The sequence below is a fragment of the Camellia sinensis genome, chromosome 14, assembly GCF_055761805.1.
Source record: "Camellia sinensis isolate YWXY chromosome 14, ASM5576180v1, whole genome shotgun sequence".
Classification (NCBI taxonomy): Eukaryota; Viridiplantae; Streptophyta; class Magnoliopsida; order Ericales; family Theaceae; genus Camellia; species Camellia sinensis.
Genome location: NC_138974.1, coordinates 41869959 through 41891551, shown reverse-complemented (window position 1 = coordinate 41891551; position 21593 = coordinate 41869959). Strand labels below are relative to the sequence as shown.

The following is a 21593-nucleotide window of genomic DNA, read 5'->3' as shown; positions in this document are numbered from 1 at the left end:
TTTCTTCGATCAGTGCTGGTTGAGCAGAAATAGTAGCTAAGGTTCCGCCTTGTTCTCGCAAAACAATTTCAATTTTAGATTTTTCAAGGTCACAAAGCAGCTCTTTCTGTCCAGTGAGTAAACAGGCTAAGTTTCCAATTGATTTCCGACTCAATGCATCGGCAACGGTATTGGCTTTTCCGGGATGATACAATATTTGTAGGTCATAATCTTTAATCAATTCTAACCATCTCCGCTGTCTCATGTTCAGTTCTTTCTATGTGAAGAAATATTTTAAACTCTTGTGGTCGGTATATACTTCACATGTCACTCCGTACAGATAATGACGCCAAATTTTCAAGGCAAATACCACTGCAGCAAGTTCCAGATCATGGGTCGGGTAGTTCTTTTCATGCGGTCTCAGTTGTCGGGAAGCATAGGCAATTACTCTCCTATTTTGCATTAAAACACATCCCAAACCCTTATGAGAAGCATCACTAAAGACAGTATAACCATCCGTACCTGAAGGTAAGGTCAGAACAAGTGCAGTCACTAATCGAGTTTTCAACTCCTGAAAAGCAGATTCTCTTTGGTCAGTCCAGTCAAATGATATCCCCTTCTGAGTCAGTTGAGTCAACGGTAAAGCAATTTTGGAGAAATCCCTGACAAATCTTCTGTAATATCCAGCCAAACCCAAAAAGCTTCGGACTTCAGTCACGTTTGTCGGTTTAGGCCAGTTCACTACAGCTTCAATTTTCTGTGGATCAACAGAAATTCCATCTTTGCTAACAACATGCCCCAAAAACATAACATGGTCAAGCCAAAATTCACATTTAGACAGTTTAGCATAAAGTTTCTATTCTCTTAAGGTTTGTAGGGCAAGTCTCAGATGATGTTCATGTTCTTCTATATTCTTGGAATAAATCAATATGTCATCAATAAATACAACAATAAAATTGTCAAGGTATGGTTTAAAAATTCTGTTCATGAGGTCCATAAATGCAGCTGGTGCGTTCGTGACTCCGAAAGGCATAACTAAAAATTCGTAATGTCCATACCTCGTTCTAAAAGCAGTTTTATTAATGTCATCTGATTTAACTTTCAACTGATGGTATCCAGATCTGAGATCAATCTTCGAAAATACTTTAGCACCCTGTAACTGATCAAACAGGTCATCAATACGCGGTAATGGGTATTTATTCTTTACAGTTACCTTATTCAGTTCACGATAGTTAATGCACAGTCTCAGTGAGCCGTCTTTCTTCTTTACAAACAAAACAGGCGCACCCCATGGCGAAGTACTGGGCCTGATAAACTTCTTGTCTAGTAGTTCTTGCAATTGCACTTTCAGTTCTTTCAATTCAGTTGGAGCCATTCGGTACGGAGCTTTAGAAACCGGCTGTGTTCCGGGAACCACATCAACAGTAAACTCAATCTCCCTGTCAATCAAATCTCCTGGCAAATTGTCTGGAAAGACATCTGGAAATTCTCTGACTATAGGAATACAGTTCACATTAGCATTATCATCAGTAGATACAGTCAGTACAGAACACAGATATCCCTTACAGCCCTTTCTAATCAGTTTAACAGCTTTCACAGATGAAATCAGATACGGGGGAGGTACTACTCCAACCCCATTAAATACAAATTCAGGCAAACCAGGTGGACGGAAGACTACTTGTTTTGTTACACAGTCTATGGTGGCATGATATTTCGTTAACCAGTCCATCTCCAATATAACATCAAAATGATCAATATTCAATGGCAGTAAATCAATAAACAGATGTGCATCTCCAACAATGATTTCACAAGCAGGGTACATGTATGCACAGGTCATAGATCTCCCAACGGGTGATGATACAACTAACAGATAATTCATAGGTTCTAAGGGCGACACATAAGAATGCGTAGACCCCGAATCAATCAGTACATAAGCATTTTGAGTACAAATAGAGAGAATACCTGACACAACGGTCTCGGTATTCTGGACGTCTCCCGGTACTAGGGCGAACACTCGGCCCTGCCTCATAGGCTCTTTCCCGGTAGCTTTGGGGTTCGGTTTTGGTGTAACAGTTGATGCCGCTACGCTTGGTGTAGCTTTACTACTAGCTTGTGGAGTAGAGGGGCAGTCCTTAACCATGTGGCCCACCTTGCCACACCTGTAACAGGCTCCTGATATCTTGTAACAGACTCCCTTGTGATTTTTACCACATTCAGAACAGGGCAGTATTGTACGGTTTCCTTGACTAGACGTAGTCGTTGACCCCGTATTCTGTTTCTTGTTCAATGGACTATGCTTGCCTTTCTTAAACTTGAAACTCTGCCTTTTACCCCGCCATTCAGACAATGGCATTTCAGTTTTCAGTGCTTCAATGTTCGATTCAGCCATCAAGGCTCGGTCAAGGACATTCACATAGTTCGGTAGTTTCAAAACATTTATTCGGTCAAGAATTGCAACATTAAGGTCGCCTTCAAATTTTCTGGCCTTCTTATACTCAGTATCCACCATATGCGGTGCATATCTAGCAAGCTCGGTGAATTTCGTCTCATATTCAGCCACATGTCTGAGCTGTTCAAACTCAGTTACTTTCCTGTCCCTAACACACTGAGGGAAGTATTTTTCAAAGAAGGCTCCCTTGAATTGAGCCCAAGTCAGAACGGTATTTTCATCACGGATGAGCATCCACCACCTTCTAGCTTCTTCTTGCAATGTGAAGGTGGCCAACAGTACCTTATGTGCTTCAGAGCACGGAAAAACCTCAAATAATTTTTCGGTTTCCAGAACCCAAGCTTCAGCTTTTAACGGTTCAAGGCCTCCCTGAAAGGATGACGGTTTCATTTTGCTGAACTTCTGGGTCAGAGCAATTATATCCCCATCATTAGCATTCACATTCACATTTTGTTCCGGTACAACCGGAGGAGGAGGTGGGGGCTGTTGATTTAGTTGTTGGTCCAGTCTTGCAGTTATCAGTTCCATCATGTGTTCCAGTCTGGCCATTCTGGCCTCAGAGGATGAGGTTTCAGTTTCGTTTGCAGTGTTTGCATTATCCATTTCGCTATAAGCAGTTATAACCGTTTTAAACATAAGTAGTCATTTGTTTAACAGTTTACCACATTAGCATATATTCAGTCAGTCATATCACACACTTATCATGCTCATGAGATGCCCTAATTACTTTTCTAGGACACCCTATAGCTCATTTGGACACGTGTGTGCGGTATAACTCGTGATTAAGTATTGCTCTAATATCACTCTGTCACGACCCAAACCCGGCCCTATGGGTTTAGCACCGTAACCGGCCAGTAATCTGAGATTACCGAAGGCCTACAGAACAGTAGTACAGTAAAATAGAGTACAGGGCCTGGCGGAAGCCAATACAGTAAATAAATAATGTCCATTGAGCTGTGACAGTCTGTATGCCAAAAAGATTTTTTTTTATGCATTCATATAATCACAACAGTACAGGCTACGCAAGCATTTACAGACATTCAGTACAGGGATCTAATCCCTTGATAACAGTACAGTTCAGTGGATAGCAGTCTATACAGTAATACAAAACAGTAACAGGGACCAGCGGGGGAAAAGACACCCCAAGCCATAGCATGGCGAACTCGGAACCTCGCAGTGAGACATGGTGGTTGGCTTGACAAAACTGGAATAACCCTGACGCCTCTAGCTTTGATCCGGTGCCTGTACACCTACATATATATATGAGCAGTGAGCTAAAGCCAATGAATAACATAAAGTGTAAAGGGGTTTAGAATGAATGTCCTTACAGTAATGAAAACAGTTCATTTCGATCAGTATTTCAGTTGCTCAGTACAGTAAACAGTCATATGTGGTACATCCATTAGCATATCAGTAACAGTAGGTCTTAAAAGACCGAACAGTAATGATGGCCATCAGTCGGTAAACAGTAGTGGCTCCACGAGGGAACCGACAGAGATCTCTGTAACAGTAACAGTAAACAGTAGGTGCTAAGGATGCCACAGTACAATTCAAAAATAAAGGATATACATTCATTCAGTAATACCAGTTCAGTAAACAGTTCAGTTCAGTATTCAAAGGTAATCAGTTGAACATATCTTTACACAATTGTTACTCACAGAGTTCTGGGCTACAGTAGGCTAGAGCGTCTCCTCGAAATGCCAACCCTATACAGTTAACAGATTGAACACACTCTAAGTTTCACAGCTGGGAAAGGTAATAATTAAATCCCTAAATTTGCCTCGGTGTGTTCTATATCTATATCCTCATTAAAATGTCTAAAATTAGGCCTAAGAATGCCTAGGATGACATGAGGATGCAAAGATGCACTGAGAAAACATTTTCGGAAAACAGAGTCCCGCTCGAGCGTAAGTCACTCCGCTCGAGCGGAAATGCAAACAAAGGTACCCGCTTGAGCGTATAATTACCCGCTCGAGCGTTCTGCAAAAACAGTCAAAAGTGCTGGATGGGTGGAATCTCCGCTCGACGAACGCTTGACGCCCGCTCGAGCTTGAGACACAAGACTCCGCTCGAGCGCCCAGTCCTCCGCTCGAGCGGATAGTAAAACAGTGCAGAGATACTGGATGCTCGAATTCCCCGCTCGAGCGCCACTTACCCCGCTCGAGCGGGAGTGCAAAATCTGGAAATCCCAGATTGCACCTCCAAGCTCAAACTCAAGTTTAAAAGCATCAAAACCGATCCTCTTGGGCTGAATTTCCAGAAAACAATTGTAAACACATGGAATAGCATGATTCAAAACTCAATTTGAGAAATCAAAGCCCAAGGGTGTTTAATTGAAACTCAATTTCAAATCAATTTCAAGAACAAGATGAACATGCAAACAAGCATGAATTCAAACCAATTTAAAGCTTCAATTTGATGCTCTAAAGAGCCAATTATTTCCAAAACATGATGAAATCATGGCCTACACTCAAAACATGGACATGCATGCAACAATTTGCCATGAACTCAACTCAAAATCCAACAATTCAAACATGCATACATGAATTATGCTCTATGTCAACATGTATGAACCAAAACATGGCTTAGCTCTACAATTTATCATGGACCATGCAAGACTTAGCTCAAACACAAGAATGAGAAGATGAAATCCTTACCTAGGTTCCTTGAATGCAAGTCTAGAGGTTCAATTTAGCAATCTACACTTCAATTACCAAGCAATTCTTCAAGTTTCCAAGCAATTCAAGGTGAAAAACCAATTTCTCTCCCTCTCTACTCTCTAGGTCGGCAAGGCTCAAGAAAAGGGTTGAGGGAATTATGTTATGATCAAGTGTAAGGCTCAATGCGTGAGATAGTGGCCCACTTAGTGGCAAGTTTGGTAAATAAGTCAAAGTTTGCAATTGATCAATGTTTAATCTAATTTAATCATACCTAATCAGTTTTCAGATAATTACACCATAAAATCACACAAATTATGATGATCATAAAACTTCAATCAATTCCGGATTCGGCCGTCGATAAGGCCTTCAACTTACAGTCTAAACATATAAACATGAACAGATAGAATACAATTTAATATACACACTCAGTCAATTCAGTTCCAGTTTTCAGTCAGTCAGTTCAGTACTTTAATCAGCTCAGTTTAACGGTAATCAGTGTTTATCGGTAATCAGTCAGTCATTAATCGGTAAACAGTATGAGGGTTGTTACAGATCCAAACCCAGTCTAAAATATATGTACAAGATAAGCCTAGTCTAGCATAACACAATTTAGCCCATGCCCAAGACTAAGTCCAACACATGCACATACACAAGCCTAGACCAGTCCAGACCAAGACTAAAACTAAGTCCAAGTCCAAGCCTAAGCCTAAGCCCAAGCCCAAGCCCAACTTCTATTGATGCCCACTTTATGAGACAATTCTCATTCACAACTCAATGGTTTCGGCCCATCATTTTTATATTATAATCTTCTCACTTGAGATAATACAAAACCACTCAAACCCATCTCAATTGACAGTTGGGTCCCACTTTAATTTTGAATTAAAGTTGTCGAAAAACCATTATTTTCTAACATTGTACACTTGTTCCCTTTATGCAATGATATGTATAGGCCTGTTCAATTATTCAATTATTGAGAATGTATAAGCATTTATATAGACTTCAATTTTTGGTTCAAAATAATTTCATATGTTTCTAAATTCTCTCTCATTTCCATTATGTTTTTTAAATGTTTTTGTTTCCAAGCTAACCGAGACAAAATAACAAAAAAATTTGTTGCTTGTCCACAACTAAAACATTCCTCCTTTATAATTATCCACCCTATGGAATTCAGTTGTATGTGTTTCAAGTCATGGCCCTAAAAAACTAATACCATGATTAGATAAAACACTATACTGTGAGCTTATGTTGAAGAACTGTCCAAAACTCCTATACAACAATCTACATTTGATCAGCCAGTTCTGAAGGTCCACAATAAAAATATATAGGTAGGAAAGATCCATTTAAATATGCTTACAGTAATGAAGCCCAAGTGCAAGGCCATATAGTCACCTCGATTAATGGAGCTCCAAAACTGGCGGCTGAAACAAAGCTGTACACTCAAATAGCTTGAGTTTGAATTCTAAACTCACTTGGCAAAAATGACAACTATAAAAAACAACCAAGAATACCAAAAAGCAAGAGATAAAAGCAATATCATTAAAAAGTTAGTTAGTATTAAACTAAATGGTTGTGAAACAATTTAGATTGAATATGACATGATAGAAATTTTCTAATAAAGAGCTTTTGAACTAAACTCTTAAAAGATAAATGGTACTTCAGAAAAGAAAATATCAAAATCACCCCATGGCAACCTCATTCCAAATTTGCTCCATTTCAATAAGTGAGAAATCAAGTTGAACTATGCAGTAATTACTAAAATGCCTCTATCAGAGATCCAGGGAACATATTATTATTTTGTACGCATTAAGAATAATAGCAGTAGGAGGGCATAAAGAAAATAAAATATATTGATGAACCCATATCAACAATTAGTAGCCCATAAGAATCAAACAGCAACCAGAACCTAAATAAGGAGGGAATGGGAGAGAGAGAGAGATTACCTTAGGTGAAGGGCAATAAAATGCTTGCTTCTCATCCTCATTCAATGGACCAATTGTTCAGCCATTTCAGTTACAGGATCAGTGAACTTCAAGGCATGATAGTTAACTCTGCATCGAAGCTTTTGTAAATCTGTATCCAACCTATTTGAAAGTCTATAATCAAATTTGTTGAGCTAAACAGCCTTCATAAGAATGAAAACCATAAAGTATTAGTTTTATATATTTTTTCAAAATAGCACTTGAAATGAAACTCACATATCAATTGATTTTTTTGTTTTTCTGTGAACAGCTTAAAAACTTATTTTTCTCCTCAAATTATCTACAAGTTTGTAGCTTCACACATAAGAGATATTAGAAATCTAACCTTTCTAGGCTTGTGACCATTGTCAATAAGCTCCCAGCGCTCTTTATCTAAACAGAGCACTTCCATATTTCCATCATCATATAGTACCTTTAACACAAAATTGATAAGAGAAAACTTCTTTTTTTGGTAAGTAAATAAATTTTGTATTCAAAAATATATATTATAGAAAGGTTAAATGAGATGCTTCAAGAATCAAGCTACCTATAGTCTATAAAGAAAGTAAAACTCTCACAACTCAAGATAATAGGTATAAAAGAACTATCCTTACATCTCATGGGGTTAGAAGATCCCCTTAGCCAATGAAATTATATGAGATACAATTATAGTTTTATTGATGAAAAGCATCTCCAAAGCATGATTAGCTATGAGTATTTAAAATGAAATTTTCTTTTAAAAAAAGGACAGAATAGTACAACTTACCACATGTTTCTTTTTTTGAGGATCATAACATTTCACCACTCCATACAATCTGTTGATTTCAACAAGAAGCGCTATCAAGACAGTAGCATATTTATACAAGGTTTCTCACTAATGAGTTCTCCATTTTTTTTATTTTTTTGTTTATAAATACCACTAAAGTCTCATTCTCACTGATTGTTATAAAAAAATAATAGATGTCTCACTCTTATTGATTCAAAAGAACGTCTCCATCTCACTTGGTCACTAAACCTTCTCATCTCTCAATTGCACAATTCCTCTCTCATTTAATCTCTTTTCTTTCTCACTCCTCTCTGACTTTCTCACTAGTCTCTCAGGCTCTCTCTCTTCCCCTTTGTCACACCTCTCTAACTCTTGCTCTCTTCTCTCTGCCTCCCACTCTCTCTACCCTCACTCTCTCATTGATGAGTTATATGAATTTGGATATACTGTAAGGTTTGAGTTTTTTAAACTAGAATTTATATACAAAACATAGCAAAACATTTTTCTTTAAATACAAAACCTAGGAAAAAAATATTCAATCTATTTCAATGCAAAGGATTTCTTAGACATCCTAGGTTTTATGGATAAAACACACAGATTGCTAAGATATATTTAATATCATCATTATTTATATTCAATGACATCACAAACATACACGAAACACTAAAATTACCTCTCATCAATTGTATGAATCTGAAGCAATAGAAGGGAAAAAATAGAGCATGAGAATCGACAAACTTAGGTGATCGATTCTAGCAATCTCAATCAAAATTCAACACATACAACCGAACAGAACAATTCAATTAATAGAATTGATGAAAAAGAGAGAATTAACCATTTCAAAATCACGACAAGCAACATTAGGTAAGACAAGAGTCGGTGAATACGTTGATCCAAACCCTAGAAGTAGATTCGGATAAAAAAATAAGAAGAAACAAAGAGAGAGGAGATCCGAGAGAGAAAGAAGGAGCACGGAGAGATTACTAGATAACGAAGTTAGGGAAGTTCATACTATTGGAGGCCTCTTCTTCAGACGACCATGGCAATTTATAGAGCGAGAAATAGAGCGAAGTCGAGAGAGAAATATCGAGAGCGAAATCAAGAGAGAGAGAGAGCAAAACTGAGACAGATTTGGGAAATGAGAGTGAAAGGAGATAGGGCAAGCTCGAGAACAAGAGAACCTGGTATTGCGGTGGTGGAGGTGGCGATTTGGGGCGGTGGCGATGTGCGACATTGAATGCTTCTCGGCAGTGAGCGCCTGCGATGCGGTGAGGTGATGTGAGGTTTGGTGGTGACTGATTGTATATGTGAGAGAGACAGTGTTTGGTATTCCTAAACAGGGCGCCAATAGCTTTTTATTTTCCCACTCAAATTTTGGCACCTTTGGCGGCTAATGTCAAATTTTGTTGGCAAAATTTTTAGTAATAGTGACTAAATTATTTAGTAGCCAAACCAACTCTAATAGCGACTAAAATGTTAGTCGCCAAAAGTAGACATTTGGCGACTTGTTTTTCTTTTGTCGGAAAAAATGAATGTACCACGACTAAATTTTTTTCAATCACCAAAACTTTATATTTGCCAACAAATTTTTTGGTTGCCAAAGAGTAACAGTAAAATTATGGCTATTATTTGTTGACTAATTTATTTTAATCGGCAAAAATTAGCATACCATGACTAAAATAGACTTTGGGAACCCTCCATTTTAGTCAAAAAGTCAAAAAGTTACTAAATTAGTCAAAAAGTCAACAATCCATACCAAAAAGTCAAAGATTCTTTTTTCTCTCTACTTTTTGCACATCTTTTTGTAAAAAGTTAAAAAGTTATCCCAAACATGCTAGTTTTTTTTAGCTCATATTTTAGCCAAATAGTCAAAAAGTTACTAAATTAGCCTGTTTCCAAACGAGGCCAGTAGCCTAAAAACTAGACTAACGCCGACAAAAAAAGTATTGGTCGCCTGTTATGGCATATTTAGCGACTAAAATTTTTTTTAGTTGCCAATAAATAATATACCTCGACTAAAAAAATTTAGTAGCTAAATCCTAAACCAACGCCAACCAATACATTTTTTAGTCACCAAAAATTACACTTTTGGCAACTAAATTCCTTTTAGTCACTAAATTTGGTCGCAAAAATGTAAATTGTTGTAGTGATATCAAGGTCATTGCAGAGAAAAGGAAAATGTTTGGGACCCCCACAAAAGAAGACCCCCATAACCCCCACTAATGTATTGACCATTAATGTGTTTGAATTTTTTTTTAGAATTGTGTCTGACAGTGACATGAATGGTTCAGATCATTTTAGAAGTTGTAAGAGTGATATTTTGTGGGGGTTTTTATCATTACTGGCAGAGAAAATCTTGATCCAGATAAATTACTTGCTATGCACGTTGAATAATCTGTCCCAAAATACAGTTAATAAAATTTTTGTATTTTGAAATTTTTTCACATTCTATAAATTTTAAGTATTTTAAAGGAAAAAGATAAAAATTTAATAACAGAAAATGCTTGGCTATTGGCTTTGGCCGAAGTACCTGTCAACCCATCTATAAAAATAATACATCCCTTTCTTCACCCATAACATTTCCCAACTCCCAAACTAGAGAACTCAAAGCTTTCTTTGTACACCAACTGCATTCCATCTCCCACCAATCCCTAACTGATCTATAAATTTTCTTTGGAATCTCAAACTCATAAAAGTGTATTAATTTACAATTTTCCATCCAACCAACCCTTTTTATATACCCTCCAAAAACAACAAAAAAAATGGGTCTAAGAGACATTGGAGCATCACTACCACCAGGGTTTAGGTTCTATCCAAGTGATGAAGAACTGGTTTGCCATTATCTTCGCAAAAAGATTGCAAATGAAGAAGTTTTGAAGGGAACTTTGGTGGAAATTGACTTGCATACATGTGAACCATGGCAGCTTCCTGGTAGGTTTTAATCTCTTTTCTGTTCTTTTACTTAATTTCCGTGGCTGGTTTGCCTCTTTTCTCTTTTGGGAAATGTTTTTCTCTTCCTAGCAATTATATCCTCTAACCTCTGTGAGACTGATGATTTCAAAATGTTTTTACAATTTTTTTTGTTTGTTTGTTTTTGTTATCAAAATTGATGAGATGTTCTTTTCTTAGATAGTTATTGTTTTGTACTACATGAAGAACATATTTTTGACATAGAGAAACTGTAAAACTTGCGGAAGATTACCACAAAAGATGAGAGAGAGAGAGAGAGAGACAGAGAGAGATGGTCCTGGTAGAAGGTGAGGCAGACAACAACAATGATATCAATTGAGGAAAATTACCTGAAAACTACCCCCAAAAAACAAAATTGTGAAAGAAGATATTTTTGATGTAGCCCACACCGTATCAAATTTGAACTTACGCTATCTTTTTGTTGTGTGTATAATTTTTTCCGGTGGACACAACTATCCACAATTGTTTAAAAGGACAATAATTTACAAATTTAAAAATAAAAAATCTATTGAATAAATGTGACAATAGTATTTTTGAAATAATAAATGATTTTGATGTAAATAATACAAATTTGACACATAATTCCGCTTTACAAAAAATTATATAAATTTTTTAATTTGTATATCATCACTCTAATTAAAAACTTTCAAGTAATGACTTATGTTGGGTAATATTTAAGTTGTTTTGAGAATTAATAACTTTTTGATTAAAAAAAACTTACAAAAAATTAGAAAGAAGGTTAATTTTTTTTTATAGTGACTTTTTGATTAAAATTTCAACTTTTCAAAACACAAATGGTTATGCTATCTTGTACAATGGTGTGACACACAGACTGTGGTTTCATCTGTTTCAAAAGTGATATATTAATTAGAATAAAGCTTTGGACCCCAGTGGGGGTACTGGGGTCCCTTCCCATTGGTCCAAAAAAATAATTTTTTTTTTTTTTTTTAAGTTTCCAGTCACCCCAGGCCGACACGTGGTACTGAGGTCACTGGGGTCACCCAACTGGAGTCTGTAGCATTACTGTATTAATTATTCGATCTTTTTCGCCTTTTCCCTTGTCCTCTTAGTCAAAAAGCATCCTTTTCTTTTTTTTTAAAAGTGGGAAGTGACACCGAGAGAGAGAGAGAGAGAAGTGTTCTTATTACGCTTCTAGAGTGCATGCATGCATGCGTTCAGTTGGGGAATTCACAAAGCTAGATTACAAATGGAACAAAGGATGAGAAAAATAATTTTGATTAACTCAAACCTCCTTTAAATTCACCATAAAAACAATAAATTTTTCCCCCCTATTTTTTGATATTTTAAAGACGACATTAATCTCTTATGAGACTAAAGAGTCGAATTTTGATCTCGCACTATTGTGATATTGTCAAGTTCAAATTATTAAAAAGATATGATGCTGAAGAGTATTTTTTAAGGCCATTAAAATTAGTTCTTCTTCTTCAATGAATATTTAAAAAGAAAAAAGAAAAAGTGATTAGATAAGATTGAGAATAGGTAAGTACATAATGTGATAGACTTTCTACGACCTTTCACATGAGAGCTTTTCTTAGACACCAAGTCTGATGGTAATATTCCGAGAAATATATGACTTTGATGAGTTGCTTGCTAATAACACTTCAACTCAGGCCTTTTCGGGAAGTGGCTTAAAAATTATTTTTATTTTAGATCATATCATCTCTCATATTATTTACAGGTTTTTCAAAAAATATCAAAAAAAGTTAAAAAATTAATTTTTCACCATCTTCCCAAAACACCCTCAATATATAATTTGCCCCTCTTTTTAACTGTTTTATGTTTTGAAAAATGCCTGTCTACCTAAAAATTTTATCCCAAAATTTATGTATATAGTGTAGCTTCAAAATTAATGTGGTTTGGTGGGGACTATAATCATAATGAATGTGATTCATAGTTGTTGTTTTTTTTTTCTTTGGTATATACCACTGTTGTTAAATTTTTTAATTGAGTTGATAGTTAATAATTTAACATGGTATTAAAATAAACAATAGATTCTATGTTGAAATTTCATTACTTTTTTTTTTTTTTTTTAATCGGCGAAAGAAAACTTTATTGCTTACATCAATGAGGAAAATACAATCAACAAAGAAGAGGGATGCAACGAATATCAAAGGATTCTAACTAATCCCACTAAAATACTTTACATCAAAGGATTCCAATTAACATACTTGACATGTATTTGGTTTGTTTTATAAAAAAGTGAGGGTATGAATCAAAAAAAAAAAAGAAAAAGTGAGGGGCGCGCTGAAGATATGAAGTATCACACTTTAACAAATTATAATTTTAAATGAATGGGTAAATATTTTATGTTCCTAGCATTAGTGTATGATTTATGAATTGTTTTTTGGTAGTCAAGTTTGAATTCAGTTTATGCATATTTTGACTAATCTCGAGATATAAAATTAACGATTGGACAAACTTTCAATAATCTTGTGAGATGACTTGTGGTTGAGATCTTAAATTTTACCAACTCGGCCAACCAAGGGGTTGCATTATTGTATGATTTTTAGCCAAACTTTTGAAGTTTTTTTTTTTTAACGTCATGTAGGCAAATATTTTCCTGACACACACAAACATGGAAATGCACAGAAATTGAAATTTGTGGTCCAAATTCAAATTTGTAGGATTTGTTTAAAATATATATTTTGTTTATTGTTTTATGTTCGTAATTATTAAAAATATGAATAATAAAATTATCTCCGTTTGTTTGTATTATTATTATTATTATTATTATTTTTCTCTATGCTGTTAACTGTTATGCTATGTAAAAAAAAGAGGTGGCGAAGCTGAATTCAAACGAGTGGTACTTCTTCAGCTTTCGGGATCGCAAGTATGCGACTGGGTTTCGGACAAACAGGGCAACAAAAACCGGGTACTGGAAAGCAACAGGGAAGGATCGGACGGTGAATGATCCGAGGAGCGGAGAAGTGGTGGGGATGAGGAAGACACTGGTATTCTATCAAAACAGAGCTCCCAATGGGATCAAAACTGGTTGGATCATGCATGAGTTTCGCCTTGACAACCCACACTCACCTCCCAAGGTTTATTCATCTTACCTTTACTGCTTTTGAATTCATCCCACACTTACTCATAGGACTCACATTATTAAACTATGTTTGGTTTTCACTTTTTAGTTAAAAAAGTATAAAAAATAAAATTGATTACATAAGTCAATGAAATAAAATGTCATATTCAAATTATAATTATCATACTTTTTCCTTTAGAAAAATTAAAAAAACTAAAAATAAAAATCAAACGAAACTAAAAAAACCAAACTATTCTAACTCTACCCAAACTAAGGTCTCGTTTGGGAATCCTTCTTTTTAGTCAAAAAGTTACTAAATTGTCAAAAAATTAACAACTCATACTAAAAAGTCAAAGATTCTCTTTTCTTTCTACTTTTTTCACATCTTTTCGCAAAAAATCATCCCCACCATACTAGTTTTTTTTGCCCATATTTTAATCAAATAATTAAAAAATTACTAAATTAACCTGTTCCCAAACGAAGCCTAAGACTGGCTCTCTCACTCCATGTGTGTGAGTGAGTGTGATTGTCCCATTGTTCATTCTAAAAAGAGTAACTCGATAATTGAAAATCGTCATCTAATTAAATATTTGAATTGGACTTTTCTCTAGCCTACATCGGTCTAGTTTGGGCAGTTCGGCCTACTATGAACTCTATTTTAATGATTTAATTTGTTATTTTTTAAGATTTTGCATTTAGATCATTTATAAAAAAAATATAAAAATAAAAAATTAAATTAATTTAATAATTGTAGTCACATGATTTTGTTGTATTTTTTTTAAAATGACAATAATAATTAAAAAAATATACCGTTTATTTTTTTCAATGACAAGTGTAATTAAATCATTTATTACAATTATCATATCAATTTGATTTTTTAATTTCTTTTATAAATGATGTGTACTAGGGTTTAAAAAATTAAATAATCAAATCATCAGAATGAGAAGGCCTATAATGGACCCACTAGTAAGAACAGCACACTCTTAGATGATTTTTTTTTTGCACATTTTTCTTCTTTTTTTTTTAATTAACTTTATCTAACTGTTTCGTACTGATGAATGACAGGAGGATTGGGTTTTATGTAGAGTATTTCACAAAAAGGCATCAGAGAACAGCAACAACAACCTTAGCCCACAAAATGAGTTTGAAAGTGCCATAACTACTACTACTACTCGTGCCACTTTTCCTCCTCCGGACCAACACCAAAACCCTAGCACTGTACTACACTTGTCCGCAATAAACCCTAATTTTGTTCAGTTATCTCAGGAGATAAACAATAACATTCCAATCACTGAAATCAACTCTAAGCTTGAGGACGAGTACGGGTTCTTATTCGATATGGGTTTCGAAGAAAGCAGCAGCTTGGGGGATGGAGTTGCTCCAAATTTAGACGAAATGAGATTTGATTATGATGATAACAGTTTGGTTTTCCTATGAATTATCTTGTGATTAAGGTTTGGTGTTTGGTTTCTTGGTTTAATTAGCCGTATATAAGTCTCATGTTTGTTGATTATATTTAGAAGATTTATTAGGTATTGTAGGTATTAGTATTGCTCAGGGTTGGTGGCTTTGTATTAAATTGGCTTTTGTTAATGTTGTAATTCTTTTCCCCGTCCTTATTTGATATATATATTTTTTTGTTCTTTTATTATCGTTCTCTGTTTTCCTAAAAAAAATATTAATTAGATGCTATTTAATTTGGATTTTTCCCGCATCACATTTTACAGTGTGCACAATTTCGTGCATGAAAATGTTAAAATAAATTTTCATTAAATTTATCTCAAAACCGAATGTTTGGGAGGGCATTTGGACAGATGTCCGGTTCAACAATCACTTACAAATTTGATGAAAGGATAAATGCTTCTTACATTTGATGAAAAAAGTATAGCTTCTTTCATTTGATACCAAACTAATGAACAGTTAAACTTGATGAAAGATCTAATAAAAGATTGAAGATGGTCTAAAAATTATTTAATTCATATTTAAAGGAGTATATAAAATCTTTAAAATAGTTTTTTAAGTTAGAGCAAAAAGAGGTTGTTTGGTGGAGCTCTTGAAACGTGATTCACCGTCCTTTGAGTGTCGTGTTTGGTTAGTGATTTTAAAAATTAATTTCACACCCACTTTTGAAAACATGCCTACCCAGTCATCCTCTCGAATGTCCCCCCGGATGTTCGGCTAGTTGACCGGAACAATATTTTTTTGTTTTTTTTTAGCACCTGTTATTTTTGTATTTTAAGTAAAAAAAAAATCGGAATTTTTTAAAATTTTTTTATGAGTTTTGAATAGGATTTTAGGTTGTGTGTTTGGTTATAAGTTATAAATTTTTGAATCAAATATCATATGTCATATCATTCAATTCAAACCCAATTCAAAACTCAAAACCAAACAAATTTCCACACTCAATTTATAATTTCAAAATTCACCAACTCAAAATACAATTCTATTCTCAAATTATAATTTTAAAACTCTACCAAACGCAACCGAAATGTTTCCACATAAAAATGAAAGCAATATAAAAATTTAAATTTGATAAAAGATTAGAGATGATTTAAAAAATGTTTAATTCATATTTACAAGGAGTTGATGAAATCTTTAAAATAGCTTTTTAAAGTTGAAGCAATACGAAATGTTTCCACATAAAAATGAAAACAATATAAAAATTATTACGGTTTTTGAAGTTTTAATGACCTGTCAAATTTGATATCTATTAATAATTGGAGTTACTCTTGTGCTTCGTCTGGTATGTTATAGTTTTAGTTTAAAAATCAAAAAGTTATTAAAAAAAGCTTATAATTTATATTAAAAAGTCAAATATTTTTTTTTCTTTACTTTTTACATATCTTTTTATAAAAATTTAAAAAATCATTTCAAATATATTAATTTTTTTATTTCATATTTTAACTAAAAAATTAAAAAATTAGTAAAATAATCTATTTTCAAAGGAGACATTATTCATCATGAAATATGGCTTGCTTTGGCAAGTTAGCAAAAAGCTAACTTTTAATTTTTTTAACCAAAAAAACTAACTTTTTTTCCCTAAGCCACTACCCAAAAAATTAACTTTTTTAATTAAAAAAAATCAAAAATTAATTTTTTACCAATCTCTCACAACACTACATAATAGACATTTTCATCCCATTCATATAATGGAAATGATCCAAATCCCAAAAAGCAAATTCAAAATCCAAAGGTTCACAAAGAAAAAAAAGGCTAACCCGACATTGCTTGTTGTAATCTTTTACTGGTAGGACCTATTATGGGCAGTACCACCAGCTAATGTTTTAAAAATCAGATTGAAGACGGAATCGAAAAATAGATGAGATAAATAGGCTACTGGTTCAACTGTCAAATTGAATTATAATTAAATCGTGATGTCATAAATATATTAAAATTATATTTAAATAAAAATATAAGTAATAAAAATATAAATTAAAAAAAATTGAAAATATTAAAATATTTTAAATATTTTTCCTAATTTTTTTATTAAAAAATATAGTAATATATTTTAAAATATTATTAATTTTAATTTTGAAAGAGGAAACCAAATATTCAATGTTTCCTTTATATGATTTTAATTCAAATAATTTGATTGAAAGAAGAGCGAAAATTTTGAAAAGATATCAAAATTTCAAATATTCCTACAATAAATTTGATTGAATCTCACATTGATTTCTTGAGTTTTTTTTAAATAATTTTTTTCTTATAAATATGTAGAGATTTTCACAATAATTTCAAACTCTCAATGAAATTTCTCACAAGATGGGACCTTTGAAAGAGAATTTCTAATCAAAATTTTGTTATATATATATATATATATATATAATAAAAAAGAAAAAAAGAAAAAGAAATAACGAATAAAACAATAGTTAGAAAATACCAAAAAAAAGTCTAAAATTTTTAGTTTTATCAACCCAGCCAATTCGCTTGATCCGTTTTCGGGTCATCCGGTTCGGCATTCTAATAATCAGTTTTTCTAGTTCGCTTGACCCATCTCCGGGTCATTCTGTTCAGCGGTCCAATCACTGATTTTTCGATTCTCTCTAAATAGGCTGATTTTCGACTTCAAACGACTTAGAAGGTATCCGAACTGAAACTCTGACCGATCAATGGCTTAACCAGCCAATTCAGTCCGATTTTTAAAATCATGCCACCAACATTTAACTTGGTTTTTGGGCTTTTAACTCTTAATTCTTGGATTTTTCTATATATTTAAAAGTCAGGATAAAGTTTTAATTTTTTTCCCCACCTTTAAATAAATAAAACATAATCCAAATAGAGGTGCTGTCGAATGGTCAATGATCAAGTTTATTTATTTATTTATTTTTGTAATTCGATATGCGGTCTATTAAACTGATTGATCTCGAAGTTTAATCCTGCCATTCATTTGTGGGAGTTCAATCCCACTCTCCATCATTAGGCATAATGTCCGAGGGCTAATCTGACCCCAAATAATTGATACATAATAAAAATTAAATCCTTGTTTGGCATAAGTTAAATGAGAATTTTTTGATTAAAATAGTTACAAAAAAATAAAATAATTTTTTAATTCAATAAGACAAAATATCACATCCAAATCATAATTATTTTATTTTTTCTCCCACAAAATTAAAAAAAACCAAAAAACCTATCCCAAACAAGACTTTTTAGCCAAAAACTAAAATAGTTAAAAAATCTAAAAGCCAACCAACATCCCAATCGAACCCTAAGGCAAATTATAAATATACTTATGCAATTTGTTTAAAATATGATTTATCTTTTGTAATTTTTAAAAATTACATCTCGTCCTTTGAAATTTTCAATTTCATAATAAATTACTTATTTTCTTAATAAATCAACAAGTTAAATAACAATTTTTAATATAAGATATTTATTATAATTAATAATTCAAGTAATTTTATCATTGTATAAGAAAACAAGAATTCTATTTTTTCAATTAATTCTCTTAAATAAAATTCTTTAACCAACAAGTATTTGTAATTTTTCAAATTACAAAAATAATTCACATTTTAAATATATTTTATGAGATGTATTTATAATTTACCTTAAAAATTAAGAATCAAAATAAAATAATTGTTATACATAGACACTAAAAAATAAATAAATAAATATAAACAGCACAACCGTCTTTTTCTTTCCCCCCCTTTTTTTTTTCTTTTTGTTGGAATTATTATATCAACAATGATTCATCCCCCCTTTTCCCCTCACCCCCTTTGACCCCCTCTCTCTCTCATTGGTTACTTTTCTTTTTTTTTTTCTTTTTTTTCCTGCTCCTCCAATCACCACCCGCCACGTGGCAAAGGGGGGTGAGGGGGTGACCCCCAAAAGGGGGTCCCAAGCATTATTCTTATTATATAGCTACACCACCCCCTAACTTTCCTTTCTCTTATTTAAGAGATTATTTCATTTTTACATTTATACTTTGTCACGATTTTTAATAATTTCTCATACTATTTTTTTTTTTCACGCGTGCCCCTATACTATTTAAGTTGCTAACAATTTTGCCCCTGTTGTCATATTTGAAATGCAAAAGGTTAAAAAAATTATATTTTTGTCCTAAATTTGAAAAGAAAGATGCAGACCCACCCATTTTTACCAACAAACCACTACTAACCATCACTTTAAGCCCTTCTATCTCATTCGTCATAACTTCATTTCGCCTCATATTTACATCGTTGGATTCAACTCACAGTCTAGTTTTCATATCACGTTTTCTACCTCTTTTTGAATACTATCGGAGCTCCGAAAGTTGATTTAAAAATAAAAAGAGACTTTTCTTCTCGTTTTTTACTTTTCTTCGAATCATTTTCGGACTTCATATATTTTTCGATTCTTAACAATTCTACTTCATTCTTTCGTCATTCTCTTCACCTCACTTCCTACTTCGCCTTACACTATCTCGCTTTCTCACTTCTTAGTGTTGTGGTATGCCGAAAATTGCCTGAAAACTAATTTTTAAAATTTCAAAACATATTCATCGTTTGTTTCTTTCTTCTCTATCTTCATCATTCTTCTGCTTCTTCACTTATAATATGATGTGAAACATGGTTCTAGGTGGTAACAAAACTAGTGATGGTAGTGGTGGCGGTAATGGAGTTCGATGGCAGTGAAGTTGGTGGTTCGGTAGTGATCTTATTCTTCTTCTTCTTCAATTATATACATACATATCATCTTTCCTACTGGAATTTTCTCTGTCCATTTGAATGGAACACCGTGCCCATTCAGACTTGGATCGTAAATAAGATGCAAACCTCAACTGTTTTGCCAAGAACAAAAGAAATTTGTATTGTTAAGAAAAATCTCATAGCAAATAGCTAATTTGTATTATTAAGAAATTTGTATTGTTAAGAAAAATCTCATAGCAAATAGTAAAATATTCTTCAAGACATATGCAATCTCTACCATCAATTTCACCATCACTGCCACTCGAACCATCAACTTCACTACCACCGAACTCCATTACCGCTACCATGAGCATTACTATCACCACCACCTTACAACACCAAACCCACCTTGTTCACAACCAAGTTCCATTGCCATCACCATAGGTATTACCATCACCACCAACACCACCTCATAACACCAAACCCACCGCCATCGCCGGACTGCCACCACCACCATTACCAGTTCCGTTACCGCTTAGAATTATGTTCTACGTCATGTTATAAGTGAAGAAGAAGAACAAAGAAACAAAAAATGAATGTTTTGAAATTTTCGAAATTAGTTTTCGAACAACTTTTGACATGTCAAACTGCCTATTACACGAAGAAGTGAGAAAGCGAGGTAGTTTCGGGCGAAGTAGAAAGTAATGTGAAGATAATGGCGAAAGAATGAAGTAGAATCGTTAAGAATCGATAAAGATATGAAATCTGAAAGATGGCTCGAAGAAAATTCGAAAATGATAAGAAAAGTCTTTTTTTTTTTTTTTTCAACTTTTGGAGCTCCGATAGTATGCAAAAAGAGGAAGAACGAGACGTGTGAGATGTGATACGAAAACTAGACCGTGAGTTGAATCTAACGACGTAAAAATGAGGCAAAACGGAGTTAAGATGAAAGAGATAAAAGAACTTGAAGTGGTGGTTGCTGGTAGTGGTTTTGCTGATAGGAATGGGTGGGTCTGCATTTTTCTTTTGAAATTTGGAGCCAAAATGTAATTTTTTTTAACTTTTCCCGTTTCAAATATGATAGCAGGGGCAAAATTGATAGCAACTTAAATAGTATAGGGGTACGCGTGAAAATAAGAGTAGTCTGAGAGTTTATTGAAAATCGTGACAAAGTATAGGAATAAAAATGAAATAATCTCCTTATTTAAACCTAAAGGTTAGGTTTGTTTGGCTTCATGAGTGAGGGGATTGGATTAATAGTGAAGGAGGGCCATATAGAGAGTATTTGGTTGTAAAAGATTGTGATGGGATTAACACTCTAAGGACATGTTTGTTTGGGCGGACTAGATTAGATTGGATTAGTATTTTCATGACTAATAATCCTCAAACTACAAATCCCTTTGGATTGTATATCATATTCTATGTTTGGATTGAGTTAGGATTATAAGGAGGGATTAACAAAATATTATCCAATTTGATGTTTGTTTAAGAGGATTGAAATGGATAGAACATAACATGACATGAGATATCTAATATATTGACCATAATACCCCTATTATAATTATTGTAAAATTTTGCACTAGCATGTGTTATAATTTTTAAAAAGCAAATTTCCCTATTGTTGCTTCACATCCATTTCAATTCATTTGAACAAAATTTAA

The 21593-nt window shown here is 33.6% G+C and overlaps 1 protein-coding gene and 1 long non-coding RNA gene across 2 annotated transcripts; one reads left to right on the top strand and one right to left on the bottom strand.

Moving 5' to 3' along the window:
* Positions 1–3427: 3427 nt before the first annotated feature.
* On the bottom strand, positions 3428–9118 carry LOC145807521 (uncharacterized). Its single transcript, XR_014350659.1, has 4 exons — positions 8486–9118; positions 7393–7861; positions 7029–7210; positions 3428–3678 (listed from the first exon to the last, which is right to left on the bottom strand). It is a non-coding gene; the product is annotated as an uncharacterized LOC145807521 (long non-coding RNA).
* A 1261-nt stretch (positions 9119–10379) lies between these two features.
* Positions 10380–15479, top strand: LOC114302913 (NAC domain-containing protein 21/22). Its single transcript, XM_028248005.2, has 3 exons — positions 10380–10743; positions 13579–13844; positions 14894–15479. The coding sequence occupies exons 1-3, from the start codon at positions 10575–10577 to the stop codon at positions 15263–15265; spliced, it is 807 nt and encodes a 268-aa protein (XP_028103806.2). The 5' UTR covers positions 10380–10574; the 3' UTR covers positions 15266–15479.
* The last annotated feature ends 6114 nt before the right edge of the window (positions 15480–21593 follow it).